Here is a 17,195-nt window from a genome sequence, read left to right on the forward strand (position 1 = left end):
CCTCCCAAAACACCACAACAACACCCTAGCAACTATACCCACAACACTCTTGAAACTTTTAACTGAAGCAATGCCTTAGCAACCTCCCACAACACCCCATGCCTTAGCAACACCCTAGAAACTCCCATAACACTCCTGAAACTTCCAACTGTAGCAATACTCTAGCAACTACCCACAACACCTCAGAAACCACCTAATAATGTCCAGCAACCCCTCACAACTCCCCAGCAATGCCCTAGCAACCCCGTAGCAACTACCCACAACCCCCCAAGCAACCACCTTAACAGCATGGCATTTTTGCAGAAAATATAAAAACTTTTGGTCCCACTTTATATTAGGTGGCCTTAACTACTGTGTACTTACATTTAAATTAATCATTTGATACAATGCACTTATTGTGTACATACATGTTCTTACATTGTACTTATATTTTTAAAAATACCTGCATGTAGTTACATCTGTAATTAATTTCTGTAATTACATTTATAATTACACTGTTGACCCATCCCTTACACCTTAACCCACCCTTAAACCTACCCATACCACCAAAACTGTCCCTAACCTTACCCATATCCCACCTCAATAGCAGCAAAAGTGTGTTGCAATACAATATGACCACAATAAGTACATTGTACTTATTTTTTTAATCTAAGTACATAGTAGTTAAAGCCACCTAATATAAAGTGTGACTGAATTTTTGGCAAAAAAAAAAGCTTTGTTCACAGTGATAGCTAGACTATGACGACAGAGAGAAGAAATCTACACACTGTCACTAGTCTGGTGGCTGATCTCCAGTCTGTTACGCATGCGGTCAGTATCACTAATAACAGACTTGTCTGGTATTGATATAGCGCACACATACTCCTATCACACCACTGACTGGCCGATCACACTGACCACTGACCAATCACGTGACGTTTGTGGTGAGTGACATAATCCCACATCCTAATCAGAGGGGTGAATGCTGCCCAGTGTGTGTGTGTGGGTTAAGACCTAAATTACAGTCTTTAGCCGAAGCTGCTCTGTCATTAAATCTTTCTGAAGCATTATGAGTATGTTACGACCCAGGTGGGCAAAGTTCTGGAATGTTCTGATTCAAACCGCCTTCCGTTGGCGCGAGCCTGTGTTACAACAGGATCTGGCCTTAAGTCTTTCTCTGAATGTCTGGTTATATTGGACCCGTCAGTAGAACAGCAGGAAACAGACAGACACACTCACACTGTGTCCTTTTGTTCTCACTGTAGGTTGAGATGGCCTGTTATTTTGTGGTAAGATGACCTCGCTAATGATCTTACCATGTGTGTGAGTGCTAGGGTTCGGTTGCACATGTATCCACGTCTATGTTTGTGTAAGACTAGCTGCAATCGTGTGTCTTTGAGTCGAGAATCTCTTTAAACAGATATTGCTGACTCCTGACGGCATTTGTACCTGATCTACAGCTTTCTCACACCGCTTGTGTTCAATGTGTTTATTGAGGTTGGTTATAGTGGTGCTTTTAACAGCCTGTGTAACAGGGCTTTAGGAGCATGTAATTGTTCAGATGGGGTAAACTGGGCCAGGAGAATGTTCTCTTGAACTCTGGGGAGTATAATTTTCCCCTGACCTTCCCTCGGGGGATGCACAGTATTCTACTGACCTCATCCGGGATGGTGGAATGTTCTTGTAACCTGCTGTGGGATGATAGATTTACCCTCAAGCAGTTTTGATGCTTTTTATTCAACTGAAACATGTAAAACCTATGGAGATCCTAAAAGGACAAGATGATGGGAGGGAAAATTATTTTGCAATGCTTTTGTGTTCACTTGGAAAAATTTTGCATTCGTTCGTAAGACATTTGCTTTCGCTCGCAAAACTTTTGTGATGGAAATAATATGGGAGGGTATTGGGAGGAAGAACTATATTCTAGTGCTTTTGCAAGTGAATGTAAAGTTTTACAAGGAAATGCAATATCTTTGCATAATGTTTTGTGAACAAAGTTTCTCTAGGGAACACTACAGTATTTTTCCTTGCATCACATTTTTTTCATTATGATGTCCCTTAGGGGCTCTAGAAACTGACCTAAAGTGGTTTGCTGGTCTTATCTGGCCAGCTTTTTTCACACAGGTGTAGTTTGATTGTTTGTAGAGGGGCTTTGGGTACTTGACCACTTGACCTGGCCAGCGAAAACAACTTGGCTGGTTTAAAATAGCTTTTTCAATGGAATGTTTCAGATCCAATAGAGGATTTAAAAAAGCGAATATTGCTAATTTTATATATATACACTCACATAAAGGATTATTAGGAACACCATACTAATACTGTGTTTGACCCCCTTTCGCCTTCAGAGCTGCCTTAATTCTACGTGGCATTGATTCAACAAGGTGCTGAAAGCATTCTTTAGAAATGTTGACCCATATTGATAGGATAGCATCTTGCAGTTGATGGAGATTTGTGGGATGCACATCCAGGGCACGAAGCTCCCGTTCCACCACATCCCAAAGATGCTCTATTGGGTTGAGATCTGGTGACTGTGGGGGCCATTTTAGTAAAGTGAACTCATTGTCATGTTCAAGAAACCAATTTGAAATGATTCGAGCTTTGTGACATGGTGCATTATCCTGCTGGAAGTAGCCATCAGAGGATGGGTACATGGTGGTCATAAAGGGATGGACATGGTCAGAAACAATGCTCAGGTAGGCCGTGGCATTTAAACGATGCCCAATTGGCACTAAGGGGCCTAAAGTGTGCAAAGAAAACATCCCCCACACCATTACACCACCACCACCAGCCTGCACAGTGGTAACAAGGCATGATGGATCCATGTTCTCATTCTGTTTACGCCAAATTCTGACTCTACCATCTGAATGTCTCAACAGAAATCGAGACTCATAAGACCAGGCAACATTTTTCCAGTCTTCAACCGTCCAATTTTGGAGAGCTCGTGCAAATTGTAGCCTCTTTTTCCTATTTGTAGTGGAGATGAGTGGTACCCGGTGGGGTCTTCTGCTGTTGTAGCCCATCCGCCTCAAGGTTGTGCGTGTTGTGGCTTCACAAATGCTTTGCTGCATACCTCGGTTGTAACGAGTGGTTATTTCAGTCAAAGTTGCTCTTCTATCAGCTTGAATCAGTCGGCCCATTCTCCTCTGACCTCTAGCATCAACAAGGCATTTTCGCCCACAGGACTGCCGCATACTGGATGTTTTTCCCTTTTCACACCATTCTTTGTAAACCCTAGAAATGGTTGTGCGTGAAAATCCCACCAACAACCATGCCACGCTCAAAATTGCTTAAATCACCTTTCTTTCCTATTCTGACATTCAGTTTGGTTTTCAGGAGATTGTCTTGACCAGGACCACACCCCTAAATGCATTGAAGCAACTGCCATGTGATTGGCTGATTAGATAATTGCATTAATGAGAAATTGAACAGGTGTTCCTAATAATCCTTTAGGTGAGTGTGTATATATATATATATATATATATATATATATATATATATATATATATATATATATATATATATATATATATATATATATAATATAAAATCACAAAATAAATAATATATAAATAAGTACACAATTATGAAAAAAATTATAATAATTTCATAAAATAAATTAATTTTACATTCACAGTAATGCACTTATGGAAGGCATTCCGGAGGTTTTTAAAAGTGGAAATATTTTGTATTTTTGTTGTCATATTTGTATTCGTTGTGTTCAAACATTTATAAATAAGAGCTGTTAATGTAATTTCTGTGAGTGAATTTTCCTTTATAATTCTTTATAATATTTTATATAACTTTATAAGCAAGATTAATAACCAGTTTCATATATAATTTTTTTAATTACACAAAACAATTTGATTAAATAAATGATCAATAATTTAAAGTCTTATCACATATATTTAACATTTATCCCATTGCAATGTCTTGCCCTCAACCGACTTCCATTGTAAGTGCGTTCCTGTAAATGCGATTCTTGCTTGTTTTTACAAACTGATGGACGAGCTGAATTTCTGTCCTGTGGTAATCAACAGCATGCCAACACACTTCAATCCCAGAACATTCCTAGCACAAAAGGTTGCGAAAATGCAAGTCATTTTCAACAATTTAGCAATTTCCAAACCTCATAAATATTATTCTTGTTGTTTTCTCAGAAATGAGTGTACGGGGTAAAAGTACAACAACAGGCTTTGATTATGAGCTTCTGTTGCGTGTTACGCTGCAGGCCGGATGGACTCACGGCGCTGCGGATCAACAGGCAAATGTGAGGCTTTAGAAAACAAGCAGCTCAAATGCGCGGTCACACGCTACGAACCTCAAAGACACATCAGCGGAGATAGATGAGAGTGTGTGATGGATAGCATTCAGGGATGTGTGTCTGTCACCGTATGTGTGCGTGCGTGCGTGTGTGTGTCAGGTCGCACATGGAAGCTATTATTCAGGTACTTGGCCTCCTTACGCACAAAAACACAGGGATAATGTGCATGTGTTTGGGAAAAACGTTCGAACAAAAACAAGGCGAGTTTAAGGCAAAAGTAACAGCAAACAAATATTGATCAAATATTCAACTACCAGGACTTTGAAATCAGGTTTTGCAATTAATCGTAAAACACCTTTATCTCCATCAACAAGTCTCAGTGTTGCAATCCCAGAAGCTTTGAACAGGTCTTACTTCTCCTAACCCAAACAGACTGACATTCATTCCACGCTCAGTTCCAACTTAAATCCAAGCTAGACGTCTGGATCGGTGCTTGTAACACTGGCATTGGGAGAGAAGACGTGTAACTCCTAACAATATTTTCTCTGAATGTTAGAAAGCCAGTCAAACAATTAAACAGCAAAAAATCTGTTTACCTGGAATGAACAAGAGGGGAAAAAGTTCTGGACCTCTTCTCTTATAAACAAGACAAGGTGTTATAAGCATGACTTTGTGTCAGACGGTCTCTGGGGCCCAGGTGGACCAGATCTGATGATTTAGAGAGCTTGTGTCAAAGAAAACCTCTATGGAGGCTGAATAGGTCATACGGCGCAGGTAAATCACTATCAGTTAAATGGAACCAGCCCCAAAACACTGACGTCATTGCTGTAATGAACTAATGGTCGCATGATGTCCGTTAGAAAAAAAGAATCCCCTGTGTGTGTGTTTAGACCAAAAAACGCTCGACTGGATCATCTTGCTTTACCGTGGAAAGGAAATGACCTGATGTGTGTGTGTTTTGTGTGTGTATAGTGGCACATCGATAATGGCTTTCACAGAAAACGAAGCAAAAACACAGGAAATGGAGCAGACGGTTAATCCATTCTGGCTGATTCCAGCATTTAAAGCTATCATCTCGCCGATAAACAGCAATAGAATAAAAAATATGGCCCCTATGAAAACATTTGGAGCGTTCGGATGATCTTCGTTCTCTGGAGAGCACATTTAAAGTAGTCTAACCAATTTTCAGACCCCAAAGGGCATTTCAAGGAGTATTTTGCATATGAAACTGAAAATTATTTACTCTTGATTGACCTGATTGACTTTCTGTGGAAGAATGTTTAGGAAGAATGTTCATGCTGCTCTTTTCCATGCTATTAAAACATATAATGGTGACCAAAAAGGGCGTCAAAGCACCATAAAAGCAGTTTATTAAAATCACAGCCAATAAGTCATTATTCATGGAAAATGTTTCCCTTTTTGCTGTAGCGCTCCAATCTTATTTGGAATAACATTTACTGATTAATTGTACACAATAAAACAAGAAACAACATTCAAATTAAGAAAATAAATCAAGATCAGCTTTGTCGTGTTGACTATGCAACATAAGCTTCTTATGAATTCATTTTCGTGATTTTAGGCCATGAAATAGTAAAAATGTTGAAGTTGGGATGTAATGGAAGTAATGTCAAAACTAATTATCGAAAAAGAAAAAAATTCAGACAGAGACTTGTTTCATATTAAAAATTCACGATAAAGGCCAAAAAAGGTAAAACTTTACTTAAGCCTTTTATAAAAATTAGTTTTAATACATTAATTATGCTTTGCAATGCATCTTATAATGCATTGCACATGGATCTCTGTAACGAGTCCACTGTAGAGAGTAAACGCTCGCCTTCAGCGATGCCATAGGCACTTTCAATGCCATAGAGCAGTGGTTTTCAAACCAGTCCTGCGAGAACCCCCAAAACTGCACATTTTGTAGGTCTTTCATATCTGACACACACATTTCAGGATTTGCTGTCTCTACTAATGAGCTGATGAGTTGAATAAGGTGTGATAGATGAGGGAGAAATAGAAGTTCTTTGAAAGTTCTTTAGTGAATCTTATTAAAGAATCTTTTAGTAATAGTATACCCCCGATACCTGGTAGGAAACCAGTTAAAATTGGAAAGTTTACATTTATAGAAAGAAATCAATTGCCTGTTGAGGATGACAGTCTGTGTAGGTGGATGGTTGAGCTCCAGAAAATCAATAATGAGGTGGTTTTGAGGTGAGTGTAACAGATTTGAAAAACAAAAAGGCGTTTAAAGAGACCTAAACTCTAATACAGAAAAATGGCTCTTCAGAACGATATGGTTCTAAATAGAACAGTCGCTATGTGTAAGGAACCATCTTCTTGTAACCAGTTATAAATTTGAAATTTAAGAAGGATATCAAGTACTGTTGAGCTTCAGAAAATCAATAACGGTTACAGATTTTAAAAAGGCAAGAAAAAAATCCTAAATTAACACATAGAACCAGTTATTCAGGACGGCATGCTTTTAAATAAGTCACTGCGTAAAGAACCTGTGCCAAGATACAAGCTACACATGTACTCTTCCAGACTTTGCAAAATAATTTTTTCGTGAGGGATTTGTGCTTTGATTTTGCAAATGTAATAATTGGATCCAGCTGTTTGATTCTGATGAGAGAAGCAGAGAGAACAACATGCAATGGTACTTTGTAAACAGATGCTGGAGGGTCTGTGTGTTTTCTGATTATGCAAGCAGCTATAGGACGACACACAAATTAGTTTAGAGTTGATGTAGGTGTATGCTCCCAGAAATAATGGTTCTTTGCAGATGAACCGCATATCTTGTGATGACATCAGAATCTAGAACCTATTTGAACGGCATAGTTCTCATTTGACAGCCATTCAAAAGTAGCCATATTCCTATTTAATGTGTATTTAAAGCTATATTTAAACTAACCTTGATCAGCTACTACAGGACTTGTTGCAAAAGCAAATTGCCATCTTAAATGTGCTGAAGTGCACCGTTTCCACCTGGTGGTGAAGTCATACAACACAAACACTAGTAAAGAAGTTTTACTTGACTGTCTCTAGTGGCAGAAGGTGTGGAACTGCCCTGAAATGACCCCAACCAAATTGCAACTAGTAGCAGACAATCAAAAACTAGGTTAAGAGGTTTGAAAAACTTTTTCCAGGCAATGCAACCAACAGGCTAAAGAGACAAAAAGTCCCAGATTTCAGCTCTCATGCAAACCTCAAGATTCTCAAATCTCTTAGTGGATCCCAAAAAACAGACTATGGCTGCCTAACCTTGCAATTTGGGAGATAGTCAAGTTCTCTCAACTTCACCTGCATAAGCAATACGCTCAATGACCAGCTGTCAGCAGGTACAGAATCTCTTGACTCAATTTACACCGCGTCGAACACAGACACATCAAATCAGAATTCCCGCTTCACAATTTTCATATTTTAAATTGTCAGACCAGTAGAATCATTAAACTAATTGAAAACATTAACTGAAATAAAGAGGACCCATCCTAACTGGAAAAACCCTGAAACTCAACCTTAAATTTATAAAAATAGCCTTAAGTGGACTAAAAATTCAATAAGCAAATTAGAAAACCACATTAAAGGCAAGCTATAACATTAGAAAATTTAGAAGGCACTTCATAATGCAGAATAAATTTAGGTACTAGAAAAATGCACCAGTTAACAGGCTTAAACTTTCTAGCTGCAATACATAAAATCTGAAGATAATTTTGGTACCATTCATAATTTAACCGATTAGTTTAAATTAAACGCTCTAATACTTTTATGGCATTTAAGTTGCCATATGCTTCTTAGACTAACTACTTAAATATAATAGACATGCACCACTCAGATAAAAATCAAGATTTACTAAATTTAACACCATACCAGCGTCAAGGCTATTTTCATGGCAATCTCAGCATAAATTATAAAAATCACAAGGATGCAAATAAATGCAGAAACAAAGATGGAGTTGGGAACACTTTATTCTCTGTTAGGAGACTTCTGTACATTGAGGATCAAGTGCCACTTGAATTTCTTTAGGGTTTGTATAAATTTAAGCAGAAGCACTATGCAAACATGGACAAAACATTAGCGATACAGGAAACAGTCTACTCGAAGCTTGAGAGGAAGTTGAGCACGATCTCCTTGAGTTTTTTGTCAGAGGCCTCTGAAATCTTACCGTCGATCCTGAAACAAGAGTACAAACATTTAGATGTGAAACTAACAAATGTTCACTGGCTTTTCCACAGAAATGCTCATGAAAACTTGCCTGATGGCTGAGAGCAGATCCTGGTGCTGGCTGATGACGTGTTGAAGGAAGGTTTTCTCGAATCTGGTGATCTTGCTAGGCTCCATCTTGTCCAAGTGTCCTCTCACACCAGCATAAATGACGGCCACCTGCTCCTCAATGGCCATGGGACCTTAAGACAAAACAGCACAGGAGCATTACAAATCTGTAGTTTACGAGTGAACCTGTCCTACTATGCAGTAGTGGGCAGCAGTGCACTTACAGTACTGGCCCTGCTTGAGCAGCTCTGTGAGTCGCACGCCTCGGTTCAGCAGCTGCTGTGTGGTGGCATCCAGATCAGAACCGAACTGGGCGAAGGCGGCCACCTCACGGTACTGGGCCAACTCCAGCTTCATGGTACCAGCCACCTGGAGAACGAACAGATGGATGTTTTATAACCATTTTCACATAGAAATCTCAAAAGCGTCAACTGGGAGCCAAAACAAACCTGCTTCATGGCCCTGGTCTGGGCAGCAGAGCCGACACGGGACACAGACAGACCCACGTTAATAGCAGGACGGATACCCTTGTAGAACAACTCCGTCTCCAAGAAAATCTGCAGGAAGAGATTGAAAAGATCAGTTTGAGAATCAAATCGTTGATTGTGCAGAAGAGCTGCTGGTGCAGTAACTCACCTGTCCATCAGTGATGGAGATGACATTGGTGGGAATGTAAGCGGACACGTCTCCTGCCTGGGTCTCTATAACGGGCAGGGCAGTGAGGGATCCACCACCGAAGTTGTCGTTCATCTTGGCCGCTCTCTCCAGCAGACGGGAGTGCAGGTAGAAGACGTCACCAGGGTAGGCCTCACGACCAGGGGGACGACGCAGCAGCAGGGACATTTGGCGGTAGGCAACAGCCTGAAGAGTGCAAAGTTTTATTTTTTGCATTCAAACTCCTGTATTACAATTGGGAGAGAGTCTAAAGCAAGCATGTGGTGGTGAACACTTAAAAATTTAGCATTTTTTTGGTCACGACATAAAATCCCATTAGGGATAAATGATTGAGGGGAGGAGGAAAAAAAAAAAAAAAAAAAAAAAAAAAAAAAAAAAAAAAGTGTAAAACAGCTTTTTAAACTGGTTTATACTGCTGCACAATTTGGCCAAAATTCTGTATTTTAAATACAGCTATGAAAGCAAGCAAAAATATATTTGTATACACGTGTCAGAGCATTTAAAGTGTACTTGATACAATCGTGCATTTAAGAAATGGATTGCAAAAATTATGGCTGCTTTAATTCCTTCGTTTTCAAACATTAAAAGCACCTGAACTTATTTGACAGAAAAACCACAGAAAGCCCTTTTTGAGAAGCGCTTCTGGTGCATGCTGCTAATGCACATTAAAGTGATCCATTGAAGTGATTCTTAAATGCACATTAAAAGCACTCCAAACTCAGCAGATGTAGTTTGCATGAGGCAGCATTTACTGTGAACCAAGTCAGTGCAAACCCCAAATTATGAGCTGCTCATATCCAAGAAAAAACTCATTCACAATTCAGTTTCATTGTGATTAATCATGCAGCCTTAATTCCCATATAGTTTATCACTATAAAATTTGGACCAAGCACAACTTTGACTGATTTTTGAACCAGTGTATTAAAGGGGAGGTCACTAGCAGTTTTGTAGGCAAAAAAAAAAAAAATTCCATTGATTAGTCAATAGTGTAGTGATGAATAAAGCACAGCTCTCACAGAAGTCACTTTGTACAAACTAAGCCTCTTTCTATTGGTCAGCGTGGCAAACCCACAGCCAATTTGAGCTAGCGGAGTAAATCTTTCACCCTCACATGAAATTCCCAATTCAGTGGGTTGCTAGATTTGGCCTGCAAAAATTAGACCGACGCTTTAGTACCAAGTTCTCACCTGTTTGGAAAGATCGTCGTAGATGATGAGGGCGTGTTTGCCATTGTCTCTGAAGTACTCGCCCATGGAGCAGCCAGAGTATGGAGCCAGGTACTGCAGGGGAGCGGCGTCAGATGCGGTGGCGGACACCACGATGGTGTACTTCATAGCATCGGCGTCTGTCAGCCTCTTCACCAGCTGGGCCACGGTGGATCTCTTCTGACCGATGGCCACATAGATGCAGTACAGCTTCTTTTTCTCTTCAGTGCCATCGTTGAAGCGCTTCTGGTTGATGATGGTGTCGATGGCAATGGCGGTTTTGCTGGAGGAAACAAATTGAAATGGATGACCAAGCGCAAATGAAGCAAGCATTTAAATTCTTCAAGTCACTATCTTACCCAGTCTGACGGTCTCCAATGATCAGCTCTCTCTGGCCACGGCCAATGGGCACCAGACTGTCCACGGCTTTGATGCCGGTCTGCATGGGCTCCCTCACAGAGATGCGGGGGATGATGCCAGGGGCCTTCAGACCCACACGCCTACGCTCCTTAGAGCCCAGGGGTCCCTTTAGAGGAGAAACGGAGACTGATCGGTCACCTCAAGTATGACAACTATTGAATATAGAGATTAAGAGCAGCTAAAACTATGCAAGTATCCAGTAGGAGGTCAGACCTTGCCATCAATGGCGTTTCCCAGAGCGTCCACAACACGGCCGAGCAGCTCCTCTCCGACAGGAACGTCCACGATAGCCCCTGTTCTCTTGACAATGTCACCCTCTTTGATCAGTTTGTCGTTACCAAACACCACAACACCGACGTTATCAGGCTCCAAGTTCAGAGACATGCCCTATGGAGAGAAACGAAAGTCTTAAATGCAAAGCCACCACTTAACCAAAAGCAATACTGAGACAACTGCATTCTCAATTAAAACAATTCATTTGTAGTAAACGTTAGCATTTTGACTTGACTAATTAGGCAGACTATATTTATATTGTACCTTTTTTTAATTCCTACTACACTATTTCATACTGAATTAAACTATTTATCGACGCTATACCATTTTATTTGAATAGAATCACATTATACTGTAGTATGTAAAACTCCAACTTATAAAGACTTAATTAAAACTCCACAAAAGTAATCAAACAGACCTTTCATTAAAACCACAAGTTAAATTACCATGTTATTCATAAATTTAAGACTTCAAATTAAAATATTAAGTTTCTTGAAAGTCAATTCTTGACTGGTCAGCATATGCACACCAGTTTCTCAAAACCTGCATCTCCAACTAGAATAATATACAACTAGAGCCAATCAAAGCCAAAACCTATGTGAGTGCATTAAGCAGAACATCGATCATCTGGAGTCCTTGATGGCTCAAGACACGACCTCTTGCCAGCTCACCTTCAGACCGGAGGAGAATTCCACCATCTCTTCGGCCTGAACGTTCCTCAGCCCATACACACGAGCGATACCGTCACCGATGGACAGCACACGGCCGGTCTCCTCCAGCTCAGCACCAGTTGCGGCTCCAAGAATCTTCTCCTCCAGAATAGTGGACACCTCTGCGGTGCCTGACAAATAATGCAAAGCATTTTGAATGTGCATTTGCAAAAAAAAAAAATGCAATAATCCAAGAACTTCAAATAAAAAAAAACAAAAAGGAAGCGTTTAATAACCTGTCTTCTGCAGCCACGGTCTGGCAGTGTGCAGGTTCTTTGCTCCAACGCATGCAGCAGCAACATTCTTGGAAACCTGCAATTGCAAATATATTGGTTATAACCCCACAATGACAATGTGATGAACATACACCTTGAGATCCAGCCATAAAAGCCCAAGCTTGCTGCATGTGAGCCCTTGACCTTCATGTGCCATCAACAGCCACGCCACTGAAGCCAAGCCCATTATTTCCTTCAAATAAGATCTTAAAAGCAGACGAACTACAAACACTAGAAGTGTGGTTTAACCTCTCATTTGTACCAAATCATTGTTTGATAGACTTTAGTTATTATAATGCGGCACAACGCACCATGTCGTCACCCAAACTTCCGCATAAATGAATAAACTACAGTGCAAAAAAAAAAAAAAAAGATTTAAACATTAAACACTAAAAAGACACCAAGTTTTTCATAGTAAATTTAATACACCCGAGCAGCATTTCCTGACCTTCAATTGGGAATGTCATTCATTGATCACAACCTTGCTAAACACGCAACTGTACTTTAAATACAGATTCAAAACACAGATTCAGTTCCCTTAAACTACACATAAGCTGTAGCTGAAAACGAGAATCAGATAAAGCTGAAAGAAGCGCAGCATACGCAGGCCCTTCATAATGAAGATGGCGCCGCGCAGCCATTAACAAGCGCTGACATTCACCGGCTCCGTGCCACTAAATGAGACTTACGAATCCGGCCCGTCTGGGCAGGGAGCGGGCCAGAGCCGCCGCGACGCGAACGGAGAGCATGTTTACGGAGAGTTTGTGTAGCGGAAGCTCGAGCTTGTGTTCTCCTGCAGCGGCCGGCTGGAGCGCGAGGAGCTGAGTGAAGGAAATGGAGGTCGCGAGCGTAGCTCATATAGGAAAGGTCAGCGACTAACCCGGATGTAGTTCGGCGACATGACGACGAGACTCTAGTTCATGTAAATTATAACATATAAAGTCAAGGTTATGTCCATTAAACGGCGTTTGTATTGATTACAATATATATATATATACGAACGAATACATTAAAATAAATACGTTTTCCTTTTATAGCTTTAAATTGAAGGACATAGAATATATAACTGCATAAAAATATAATAATAATAAATGTATAAAGGGGAATAAAATGCCTCTTTACAAATATATTTATAAAAGAATGTAATGTTGCTCAGAATTCTTTAGTAATCAGTCATTATAGGCATTTTATTACCCTTTTTATTATTTATACATTATTATTATTATATTTTTATGCATTTGTATATTCTATGTCCTTTAAAGCTATAAAATAATTATGTATAAAATGATTATTGATAATTAAGTTTTGTGAAATAAAGCAGTTGGCTGGTAAAGCTTTGTGATTGCAATAAATGTTTATTTATCCTTTAAAAACACGCTAAGCTTAAATTATTGTTTAAAACAGAATATTGTACCGTGAAAATGTATATATATTAATAATTATTAATGCGTTGTTTCTTTTTCCTCTTGAAATTCGCTTGAAAAGTTATGTTCGTTGTGATTGGGCGGTGCTTCTGCATCCCAGAATCTCATTGGTCGATTTGTCATTTGGGCAGCCAATGAATAATGCGCTTTGAGACCCCGGAAATAGAAGAACAAATTCAGTGGCGGGATGTTTAGTTGCGTTCGGATTTTGTCACGTAGATTTGTTCGGGTGTGGCACACAGTTAGTGGAAAAATGTGCGAGAAAAGCAAGATTGTGAGTTAATGTCTTTGTAGAATACATTAGCGTTATATACACAAAGCACTGAATACGATGTAAATCGCTTCAAACGCGCAAATGTTGTCTGCAGTTCCGTTGTTTGTGTTTACCTGTACTAAATACACTTACTAGTCTTATTATACACTATTTTAATGCACGTGTGTTTGGTATTTCACGCCTTGTCATGTCCTTATATGGTGGATGTGAATAAAATACATTGGCACCATCATGTTTTTGTCCCATGTCCATCTTTATAGTTTTGAAAAAGAAAAAATGGCAATGCATATGAATCATATCAACGTACCATGATGTTCAGACACAAACAACTTGGTTTTATTCCAGTAAATATTGATTCTTTAATCTCAAATCACATGCATGTGGTATCTACAGTGTATTTGCATATACTGTGAAATTGCAGGTGAGCCAGTGGCTCAAGAAGGTGTTTGGGCAGCAGCCGGTGCCGGAGTTTGAAGTGAACACACGTACAGTGGAGATTCTGTACGAGCTGGTGGAGAGCAGTGAGATGAGATGCAGAGAGACTGAGCTGCTCATCGAGGACCACAAGCAGAAAACAGAAGAGTACAGCAGCGATGGTGAGACTCTCTGTAAGTGTACAATTTTTGTTGTGGAATAAATGAATTTGGATTTACTGACTTTCATTGTGGTCTTTGACAGGAGCTCATCTTCAAGAAGTGCTTCTCCAGGCAGTGGGACTTCAGGCTGGAGGACTTTCCAAACCCACAGTGGACCTGCTCTCGGTGCTGGAGGAAACCGCTGAAGTGCTTAAACTCAGAGACACATCACTTGGGAGGTAAAATAATACTCATAAATGCATCATATACAGCAGTTACATCACATGCACGAGATGATGAGTCGAGATGCATTGTGGTTCTGGAACCTAATCTTGACCCTGAAATCGGATCGGTTCATTTTTAAAGTAAGTCTGACATTTGCATTGTGAGTTTTGTGGTTGATTTCACACTCTTGGCTGTCCAGCTATATGCCTGCAATCAATAAACTGACCAATGATGTGCTGGAGGCAGAGAAAACGGACCTGAAGTTGCAGCAGGAACTTTCTGCTGCTAGGAAGAAAATGACTGCAACGGTTGTCCTTCGGAAGAAACTTCAGGAGTAAGAAAATACAAAAGATCATTTATGCATTTGACTTTCATATTCTTGTGTTATTAACTGTGTAAAGTTTTTTTTTACCTGTCATGATTTTTACTGTCATTTATTCTGCTTTCTTAAGTCCTCTTACTAGGAAAAACTGCACAAATGTATCAAAAACAGGGGTTTACAGTCTTTTAGATGCCATGAACCCCCAAATATGATTATTTTTGTCTGAGGGCCCCTCGTACTAAAATGTAAAAAGCTCCTATTTTTTTTATAAATTTCAAATTATTATTATAAATATGTCTGAAATATTGTTTGGAAAATATTTAGTGTCTATAATATATTTAGTTTACATAATATATGTATGTGTACTGTGTATATTTATTATGTATATATAAATATACACAGTATATATTTTGGAAATATTTACATTTATATATTTATTTTCTTAAATTTTATATTATATATGTAATATATAAACATAACATTTTTCTTAAATATATACATGCGTGTGTTTGTGTTTATATATGCATAATAAATATACACATATTATGTAAACAAACCTTTATTTTGGATGCGATTAATCGTTTGACAGCACTAGTTCTATTAAGTTACATTATTATATATTTTTTCCTACACACTTTAGTACTGTACTAAAACATTTTTTATCTGATTTTATTGGTTTTAATCACATTTTTATGTATATTATTCTAATTGGATTTATTTAATCATCTTTGTGTATTTAATATAATATATGTAATGAATTGTTCTTTATTTTTTTCTAATTTATATCTAAAACTTGTTTGTTTTCCAGTGATCTGATGAAGATCACACATATACAGCAGGTGGAAGCAGCTACAGCGGAGGAGAGGCTTCTGAACATGGACTTCATGAAGAATAAATCCAGAGATCTCACTTGCAGGAATAAGCTTGCACAGGTGACCATTTTCATCCAAATGTCAAATTATGTCTTTCATACAACCTTATATAAACACAATCTGTGTGTTTGCGACAGGAAAAGCTGAATTCACGGCAGATGGAGGATTCTCTTACCCATCAGGCCATCCTGCAGTTATCAGAGGTAAACTGCTTGACCTGATTACAGATTGATGCCATATTCACGCAACGTCGTTATTACTGAAATTAAATGTAATAATACCAAAAATTATCCATGTGCAACTGTGCTGATTTTGCAGGCAAATTACATTCATTTAGACATTAATCAACCTATATATATTTCATAAACATCTTTTGTGCACACCTCCTATTGAAAGGTTTTAACGTTCATAAATGTAAAAAAACATGAATTTAAAGAATATGCACTGTAATAGAACTGCACTTTGCATCTCATCTTTTCTTGTATACTTAGAAAATCGCAGCTCTGAAAGACGAAACACTACCTTTGAAGAAGAAACTAGAGCCGTATACCGACTTGAGCCCTGTAAGTACAACTTACATGAAGATTACAGAATGACAGAATTGTTTTATTGAACATGGAAACCATCTTGTGAGTTTTGCATAGGAAAGCACTGCTTGGTTTTGTTGTTTGATGTGTGGGTTGGTTAATAAATAATTATTTTGTTACAGCACAATGCACAGTATGAAGGACACATTATTCAATAAAATAATCACATGCACGTCTAAATAAATAATTGCTAATCGTTTTAAAATTCTACCATTGTTCTTTAAACCGTGTTCTCAGTTTATAGTCACTATTATATAGGTTACAGGTTATTATATATAATAAAAACTTGAAATAATTTGAGTTTAGGTCGACTTTAATGTACTAAATAACTAATACTAAAATAAAAATGGATAAACTAAAATAAAAATTTAATTTAATAAAAAAACAAAATACGTAAACACCCAGCAGAAATACTAAAACTTTAAGTAAAATTGACATGAAAATGGAAAATATAAAAACTGATTCAAAATATGAATAAAAAATATAATAGTATGTCAATAATACTAAAATAGCACTGGTTTTCATTACGGTTGTACTTTATTTTTATTTTTTTCAGAGTCCAGCACTTGCACGGGTTAAAATCGAGGAGGCCAAACGAGAGCTGGTAATTTTATTTATTAATTTAGTTTTATTTTGGCATTTATTATTTTTATTTTTTTTTGGATATATTCATTTTTGTGACGTTTTCTTTTTCCCCAAGGCTGCCCTGGATGCCCAGCTGGAGCAGAAAGTGGACTTCATGAACACTTTATCTCGATAATTAAAAAATTGATGTATTTAGAAAATAAACATCAATATTGTAATAAACGCAATTCCTCTCCGAATCTCACGGTGACGCCTTTTGTTTTT

At 38.4% G+C, this 17,195-nt stretch overlaps 2 protein-coding genes across 3 annotated transcripts; one reads left to right on the plus strand and one right to left on the minus strand.

Annotated features, from left to right (window-relative positions):
• Positions 1-8,189: 8,189 nt before the first annotated feature.
• On the minus strand, positions 8,190-12,948 carry LOC306862766 (ATP synthase subunit alpha, mitochondrial). The gene is made up of 11 exons (XM_079405744.1): positions 12,757-12,948; positions 12,029-12,104; positions 11,754-11,923; positions 11,023-11,196; positions 10,749-10,915; positions 10,372-10,672; positions 9,146-9,370; positions 8,959-9,066; positions 8,734-8,878; positions 8,493-8,643; positions 8,190-8,410 (listed from the first exon to the last, which is right to left on the minus strand). The coding sequence occupies exons 1-11, from the start codon at positions 12,814-12,816 to the stop codon at positions 8,332-8,334; spliced, it is 1,656 nt and encodes a 551-aa protein (XP_079261870.1). The 5' UTR covers positions 12,817-12,948; the 3' UTR covers positions 8,190-8,331.
• Positions 12,949-13,649: 701 nt separating this feature from the next.
• LOC306862767 (HAUS augmin-like complex subunit 1) lies at positions 13,650-17,174 on the plus strand. Of its 2 annotated transcripts, none has more exons than XM_079405746.1 (9): positions 13,650-13,765; positions 14,187-14,361; positions 14,444-14,579; positions 14,765-14,899; positions 15,696-15,819; positions 15,897-15,962; positions 16,251-16,322; positions 16,903-16,950; positions 17,047-17,174. In XM_079405746.1, the coding sequence occupies exons 1-9, from the start codon at positions 13,679-13,681 to the stop codon at positions 17,104-17,106; spliced, it is 903 nt and encodes a 300-aa protein (XP_079261872.1). In that variant the 5' UTR covers positions 13,650-13,678; the 3' UTR covers positions 17,107-17,174. The 2 variants fall into 2 exon arrangements, with proteins under 2 accessions (XP_079261872.1, XP_079261871.1); XM_079405745.1 differs by having other exon boundaries at positions 13,650-14,109; positions 17,047-17,168.
• Positions 17,175-17,195: the final 21 nt, after the last annotated feature.

Source organism: Barbus barbus (assembly GCF_936440315.1).
Source record: "Barbus barbus genome assembly, chromosome: 43".
Taxonomy (NCBI): domain Eukaryota; kingdom Metazoa; phylum Chordata; class Actinopteri; order Cypriniformes; family Cyprinidae; genus Barbus; species Barbus barbus.

Bases quoted from the DNA above. Each gene is read 5' to 3' on its own strand.
- LOC306862767 (XM_079405746.1), top strand. From the start codon at position 13,679: ATGTTTAGTTGCGTTCGGATTTTGTCACGTAGATTTGTTCGGGTGTGG. The intron at 14,580-14,764 runs GTAAAATAATAC...TTGGCTGTCCAG, and splicing joins AGAGACACATCACTTGGGAG to CTATATGCCTGCAATCAATA. The intron at 16,323-16,902 runs GTAAGTACAACT...TATTTTTTTCAG, and splicing joins CGTATACCGACTTGAGCCCT to AGTCCAGCACTTGCACGGGT.
- LOC306862766 (XM_079405744.1), bottom strand. From the start codon at position 12,816: ATGCTCTCCGTTCGCGTCGCGGCGGCTCTGGCCCGCTCCCTGCCCAGA. The intron at 10,673-10,748 runs GTAAGATAGTGA...TGTTTCCTCCAG, and splicing joins ATTGGAGACCGTCAGACTGG to CAAAACCGCCATTGCCATCG. The intron at 8,879-8,958 runs GTTTGTTTTGGC...TTCGTTCTCCAG, and splicing joins AGACCAGGGCCATGAAGCAG to GTGGCTGGTACCATGAAGCT.